The sequence below is a fragment of the Rhynchophorus ferrugineus genome, unplaced genomic scaffold (genome assembly GCF_030347505.1).
Source record: "Rhynchophorus ferrugineus isolate W39M unplaced genomic scaffold, kcgeb_rfMv2 rfM8, whole genome shotgun sequence".
Lineage (NCBI taxonomy): Eukaryota > Metazoa > Arthropoda > Insecta > Coleoptera > Curculionidae > Rhynchophorus > Rhynchophorus ferrugineus.
In genome coordinates this window covers 15,079,040-15,086,176 of record NW_027472587.1, presented here as the reverse complement: position 1 = coordinate 15,086,176, position 7,137 = coordinate 15,079,040, and the positions used below count along the sequence as shown (strand labels likewise).

Sequence of the window (7,137 nt, the reverse complement as noted above, 5' to 3'; positions counted from 1 at the left end):
TAATTTTTAATAAATGACTGTATAATGTGTGGAAAGAATTTTTATGCTATGAATAATTCAGTAATTAATATCCATTTATGTATTATTCACAATTTGAATATTTTAAAATGCTTTAAAGTATTATTTTACATTAATTAGTATATTTAAAGTTCAAATGTCAGATTATAAATGATTGTAAAAAGTAACATCCAAAAAAGTTTATTTTTAATGATATGATATACAATATATTAGCAACCCGTCGCCATGACGAGGTGGCCGAGTGGTTAAGGCGTTGGACTGCTAATCCAATGGGCTCTGCCCGCGTGGGTTCGAATCCCATCCTCGTCGTCTTCTTTTTAATTTCATAAATGCTATTAATTTAAACTATAAAACAAAAAATATTCTACCAGGATTTAAAAATATGAAATATATGTACGTTAATTAAAATGAATAGAGATTCTCTTAATGGTAATAATAATAAATCTGAAACATAACCTCTACTTTTTTTGGCTGTCAGTATTGTTTGTAAACAATATTTTATATAATATATTTGTTAATTATTTTAGGTATCAATCGAAATGTAGTTTATAATATCAAGAGTGCTGACGCAAATGCGTGTAATTTTCCAGGTAAGTAATTTTTCTGCATGGTTTATCAACTAAGACTGCGCATATCATTTTCGTTATTGATCTTTATATTGAAAAGGCTTTTTTCGAAGTCGCTTATTTTCGTCTTCTATATTTTCCCACAGAAAACCGGACGGAATGGATAATGGTAACAGCAAAGATAACAAAGACACTCAAGAAATACTCATACAGTCAAACAGCTATAATGTGACTGTGATTCCTGTGGAATTTTCAAACAGAAATCGGTTATATAGCTCACAGGATACTGAATTCATAAATGATCAGTACAGGTAATTTTGATATTAAGATATCTTGCAGGCGCAGTAATTTTTTTTAATTTAAGGGATGAATATTTATCGGCAGACAAGGCAAATGCTAATCAAAATGCTCTCTATTCGGTTACACAAAGATTACCTTCGGTTTCAAACTCATACACTAATGATACCAACTACTGCACGGAATCAGGAAAGTCTTATGCCGGAGTCCAAACACAGTGGAATACTGACAAAGTCATTGTTACAACGGATGGTAAAAACAAGGAACATGGGTTTGAGGATTTCAATGAAAATCAGAGTAAGTTATAGTTGTTTTATTAATATTAGTTTATATAAACAATAACATGTGATGGTGTTTTGTTTCCATTGATTGTTTTTTATTTATCTTGTTTGATATATTGATAATGTTGAGGTAAATAATATTGTACCACAAATATTTTATCGCTATTGTATCACATGCATCGACTAAAATTAGCTGAATATGAAAAAGAATATCTTCAGATAAATATAATTAATTAACATTATCGGAGTATTATTTTGATTTAAATATTTTTGTTATTTTTTTGCGTATGTATGTTCTAAACCCGGTATGCCACCAAGCATATATTATTGGATTTATTAAGCTGTTGGCAAATCCCAGTATCGCCAACGGACTAGCGATCAGAAGCTGTAACTTCTGGCACATATATCTGGAATCTCCATCGCTACATTCGTTACCCACGTATACCACGCAGGCTATAAAATACGGAGACCACGTAAGAACGAAAGAAAGCGTAGTAAACATCACTATTTTCACCGCCTTAAATTTGTTGGGTATGAAACAGTTGGAGAGCTTCCTGCGAGATCTCCTCATGCGTATGGGAAGTTCGGTAGTTCCTTTGAACATCCTCAGTTGGTTAGTGGCCTCGATGGTTTCGGATATGGTTTTTATGGATTTCCTGATGTGATTGATGTTCTTAATGGCGTAGTATAAGATGATGGAGTAGAGAACAAATACGGTAAGGACCGGAATGAGGCCCACGGATACCGTTATCAGTACTAAGGGTTTTGGCGCCACGTTGATGAACCAACATGTTTTCCCGTGATGAGTATCGCCGTGCCAGCTGGTTAAAGGTAGAAACCCTATTACAATGGCTGAAAGATAAAATGTTATCACTATAAAATCAATAAATTACATAACGAAACGTCGGGAAAAATTAATATCGTGTATTAGTATATTACCGATGATCCAAGTAACGATAATCGACGCTTTTACTTTGGTTAAGCTCAAACACCTGCAGTATTTCAGACCGCAAACTATATACAAATATCGGTCAATTGCTATAAGACCAACTGAATACGCAGAAGATAATGTACTGGCTACAATCATTCCTGAAACACATTTTCCTAAAAAAAAGGTACCGGTGATTGAGCTTAAATGACTCACCTATTTGAATGACACAGGTGTGGTGATTTCTATATTTTTTCGGGTAATATTGGCCGAATAAAACAGACAGACCTGTGATGAAATCGGTCATTGATAAATTTCCAAGAAACATGTAGGTGTATCTGGGTTCAACACCTGAAAATATTCATTATTATTAAATCCACTAACCAGCTACTCTAGATTTGTTAAAAATGTAACAGAAATATTGACATTTCGCTGATTCTGCTAGTCCAGTTGGTATGATTTTTTGTCGTTCAGTTAACAAGCACGTTTGAAAATTATCTGTATATTTTCAGCTATGGTTGTCTTTTTTTGTTAGCTGCTTAAGAATAACACTTAATGGATATTGCAATTTAAATTAATTGAAAATACCGTAATCATGTTCCATCCGCCATTTTAGCCGGACACAGCCCCATGTGACTTTCTGTTCGTTAAATTAAAAATGATTTGTCATTGTTTTGCAAGTTTGTATGTTATAAAAAATCTCAAACCTATCCTGATGAACGATTTCCTGAGGTATTTGGGGATTTAGGACTACTTTGATGAGGTGTACATTAATATAGATGAATAAATCTAAACCTTCTACGCAATTCATCCTAGCCAACAGTAGTTTAACAATGTTTATGATGACATAATATTGGTGACATGATATGCTTTTATGGTGCCTTCTGAATCGAGTAAATTGCATCAATATTTGTATGTTGATGATAATATATAACCGCAATAACTAGCAACAATAAACCACTTACCTTTTTTTATTAACAACCCACTGGAGAGCATAACAATAAAATTTATTACTATAACAAATAATCCCAGCAGAGGAATGGCATAATCATACAAAGTCAGATAAGTTTCCGTGTCTGGGTCTGCGTTCTCCACTGCATTGTTCAGGTCAGACGCCATAACTGGATTATCACCCATCGTTATCATAATAGAATTTTTTCCATTTAACTCGACCGAAAAAAAAAACAAGAGGTCCACCTAATAAAAGCGCGAAACATTCACTGTGCGCTATCTGTCTCGATAAAGTTAATAAAAGGACAAATAGTTGAGTTAAAGGGCATCAATGACACACTGGCGATAACGCGACGTGTACACATAATTTTTTTCTATATTTTCGGTATGTCAACAAAAGACCTTCCTCTGGATTATGTAACGCTCTGATGACAAAGAAAATATTGATAGGCGCTTGTGCGTTGAGTGTTTTCCCCCATCGTTTATTTACGCGGAAATCAGAGTAGTTTACTTACTAATGTTTTATGGAGGCTATTCGAAATTTTACAGATGTTAACCAGATCAACAAATCAGCTACCGCCACCAGCAGCACTGCGAATAACAATGCCCAAAACTCTTCCATGGCGGAACCCTTCCAGGGTCCGGTAATACCCATGTGCGTTTACCTTCATAACAAGACCGTTATCATGATGGAAATAGAGGACACACCATCCGCCACGTGTGAGCTTATCTGCCAGGCCATCATCAACTGCGAGGAACTTGGTCTGAACAAGAACCTAGCGACTCAGGTCTTCACTTTGTGGATGATAAGTCCATTATTAGGTAACAATGACACCCACCCCCTAAAATATATTAAAGCTCCTAATCTTCCCTCTAGAGTTGCAGTTAAAACCATACTCAAAGCCGTATGAAATCAGGGAACACTGGAGAGGTCTGATAGACAAATACAGCCACGCCTCGTGCAACAGAAAGGACAAGGACGAACCCAAGCTTGTATTTCAAAGGAACATGTTTTTCTCCAAGCAAATCGAAGAGAAAATAAAGTAAGTGTAAGTAAAAGTCCTTTCGATTTCTCTCAAATACCCTGTCCTATTATTTTTTCGCTTTTTTATCGAAGGGATCAAAAAATTTTGGAACTGCTGTACGAGGAAAGCAAGTACAACATTCTAAATGGACGATATCCGTCTGAGATTCCTCATTTAATTATGCTCGGTGGTATACAAGCCAGAGAGGAATTGGGACCTTATAATCCTCAAGTAACTTGTTGTATATGTTCTTTTAAATATAATCATCATTTGGATACTTTTAGGTTCATAATACTCATTTCTTCAGAGAGGAACAATCGAAATTCTTACCGGCACACGTAAGGAAGAGCCCTAATTGGGCTTGGCTACCGATCAGTAGTAAAAATTCAGCGGAAGTGCGACTATTGGAACAGTTCAAACGGATTCCCAACACCGCTACGAATCGAAAATTGATCAAGAAATATTTGGAGTACTGTTGGTCTCTTCCTTTTTATGGGTTGGCGTGGATAATTTTGTTGGCTTCCTAGATTCTGACTTATATTGTTTTCAGATCGGCGTTTTTCGAGGGTCAAATCGAGGAACCAGTGCGTGGTTTAATTTCTCTGCTGACGCACCAGGATATTCCGGTTTTGGTAGCGATTAACGGGACCGGCTTGTATATTATTGATGACTCAAATTCGGTAGGTCTTAAAAAACATTAACTGGTACTTGTCGTGACTATATTATCTCCAGGAAATCGTCCTGGGTTTGAAATACGAGGAGTTCAGTTGGGATTACACTAAATCGTCGCGAGAAGATAATCCTGACTGTCTACCCTGTTTGTTCATTCAGTTTATGGTTGTGGAGAATGGGGCCCGGGTATCAAAAATGTTACAGGTATTTTCCAAGCAGGCTAGTCTCATGGATACCTTGATTAATTCCTATGTCTCGGAGTTGACGGTTAAAGCGAGCGAAGACGTTGAAAACAAGATGTATGACAGTCAGGCAAACAGCGATAATGGTAAGATTTTACTTAATTCTAGAATACAAGACCGGTTTTGTCAAACGTAATTATGGAGCTATCACTACAGTTTTTATCAAAATCTATTTTCAAAATAGTAAAAAAATATTATGGTTTTCATTATCAGAACAAACTTTTAACGCTATAAAACAATTTTTTTTTGTTATTTTTCACAATATTCCATATAAATGGACTGTAGGAACTAGTCGTCCTCTCCTTTTTTTGATTTGTGTCGACAAAATATTCTTTTGATATACTAAGGATTTTAGTTAGCACAGCATCCATGGGTTAACAACACTCATCCATAAATCAATTACATATTGGTTTCTGGTCCTTTTTTAACATATTAGAACATATTCATAATCTCATATAACACACATGATAGCCATCTCTGTGGTTTTTGCCTTCCTGTTTTTGCCTATCGTGTTAGGATATATTTGGTCAAATATGTCCACCCCTGCTTAAACCTTAGGCTTTTGTTTTTGTGTTCCTTCGCCTAAATTTGATTTTATGTGATCAACATCTAAACTGTTCTTTTTCCAGTACCACTTTTTCAAATAGCTCTGGATCACTTTCCTCTCCGTTCATGATAGATGCTGCTTCTTCCTCCAACTCTTATAGGCAAAAACTTCCTATTTAACATCTCACAGTAAAAAATTATTATCTATGTATATATTTAAATTATTAAGAACCAGTTTAATGTGTAAAATGGAATAAAGACGAGACTTTCGTTAAGTTTACGGACCTATTCTTGAAAAATCACTTCGGGATCGTAGACTCAAAAACCATAATTCATAGAGGTTCGTAAAATTTACGAAGGATTCGTATTCTAGAGTTAATCATAACATGATGATTCTGTTATTTCTTAGATAATCACGCGTCTACCACAGGAAACTACCTTTACCCATCTAATTACTCAGTCCTGAGCAATAAACTCAGCCGTCTGACTTTGGCGACGTTCGATGAGAACGGTCACTGCATCGGACAGATGGGTTCCTGGTCGTTCAGCTACTGAACCTATTTATAATCACGTTATGTATGTGTCTCCCGCATATTTCGATTTGTTCCACCGGAGACCCTGACTGATCATTGTGATTTATCGTTTAGATATTAGTAGTCCCTCTCATAATATGATATTAAATTAAAATAAAGTACAAAGACCCATCCTTAGTTCCCGAATAAAACAGTATAGTATTCCTGCAATATCATAATATATTAATGATCATTGATGTACAATGTAATAATTACAAAAAAAAATAAAATATATAAATATGAAGGCGTCTCAATGTAACATATATTTGTCACTCATTCAAGGCCTCCAACATTGGATGGTTATTTACGTATTCCTCCATAGCTTCATATCTGGAATAAAAAAGATGTATCATTGGTATTAAAAATATTGGACTTTGTTGGTTTTTACACATACACATTAAATCTAATTTAATTTAAAATACGTGCCATTCTACAGCAGTTATACACCATTCATAGCCTTGTAGTACTTTAACTGATAAGTAATTATAAGTAGTCCTAACTAGAATTGATTTAAACGTCTTTTACAGCTATACTGTAAACTAATTACCAGTTTAAATCAGTAGTTGTTTTTTTTTTCTAATATTTTAGAGTCTCTTTTTTACCAACGAGATCTAAACTGAACCTACTGTTTAACGTGGGCTCTGAACCACGGTCCTCGGCATTAAGCCTACCGACTGGCTAGTGATCAACTTGGAGATCATCCCAGAAGACATCCGGTCTTACACAGCCTAGGTACTGGCGTGACTGGGTTCATTTTCCTTGTCGGATTTTACACTCTTGTCTAAGGACAACTACAAACATAAGTTTATGAACACGCCCCAGCAGGATTCGAACCCACCACTATTAGTTGTAAACTATTTTGCATACTACAATACATATGCCAATAATATTACATACTCTTTTCCCAGAAGGTGTTATGTAATATTATCCAGAAGAATTGTTAATGTAGAAGAATCCAGATTTCAAAAAAGTCGTTCATCTGGTTTAATATTAGGTTGATCAAAAATTTTATTAGCAAATATCCCCATTCCAAAATTGA

General features: G+C 35.1%; 3 protein-coding genes and 1 non-coding gene across 5 annotated transcripts in view; 2 read left to right on the top strand and 2 right to left on the bottom strand.

Annotated features, from left to right (window-relative positions):
• Nucleotides 1–245: 245 nt before the first annotated feature.
• TRNAS-GCU (transfer RNA serine (anticodon GCU)) lies at nucleotides 246–327 on the top strand. The gene has a single exon. It is a non-coding gene; the product is annotated as a tRNA-Ser (tRNA).
• Nucleotides 302–6,342, top strand: Bili (FERM domain-containing protein 8 Bili). 2 transcript variants are annotated; one of them, XM_076411690.1, is made up of 11 exons: nucleotides 302–491; nucleotides 546–608; nucleotides 731–895; nucleotides 949–1,178; nucleotides 3,591–3,863; nucleotides 3,919–4,084; nucleotides 4,159–4,297; nucleotides 4,351–4,562; nucleotides 4,617–4,746; nucleotides 4,799–5,066; nucleotides 5,936–6,342. In XM_076411690.1, exons 3-11 carry the CDS (start codon nucleotides 744–746, stop codon nucleotides 6,079–6,081), a joined length of 1,716 nt encoding a protein of 571 aa, XP_076267805.1. In that variant the 5' UTR covers nucleotides 302–491; nucleotides 546–608; nucleotides 731–743; the 3' UTR covers nucleotides 6,082–6,342. The 2 variants fall into 2 exon arrangements, with proteins under 2 accessions (XP_076267805.1, XP_076267804.1); XM_076411689.1 differs by having other exon boundaries at nucleotides 485–608.
• On the bottom strand, nucleotides 1,180–3,286 carry LOC143200916 (glucose-dependent insulinotropic receptor). The gene is made up of 4 exons (XM_076411691.1): nucleotides 3,056–3,286; nucleotides 2,307–2,441; nucleotides 2,102–2,251; nucleotides 1,180–2,014 (listed from the first exon to the last, which is right to left on the bottom strand). The coding sequence occupies exons 1-4, from the start codon at nucleotides 3,234–3,236 to the stop codon at nucleotides 1,413–1,415; spliced, it is 1,068 nt and encodes a 355-aa protein (XP_076267806.1). The 5' UTR covers nucleotides 3,237–3,286; the 3' UTR covers nucleotides 1,180–1,412.
• The window catches only part of lobo (coiled-coil domain-containing protein lost boys), a 170,050-nt gene continuing 169,210 nt past the window's right edge, over nucleotides 6,298–7,137 (bottom strand). The window contains exon 13 of the mRNA XM_076411688.1: nucleotides 6,298–6,428. Within this exon, the coding sequence (XP_076267803.1) occupies nucleotides 6,368–6,428 (61 nt within the window). The 3' untranslated portion in view covers nucleotides 6,298–6,367. The remainder of the gene's footprint in view (nucleotides 6,429–7,137) is intronic.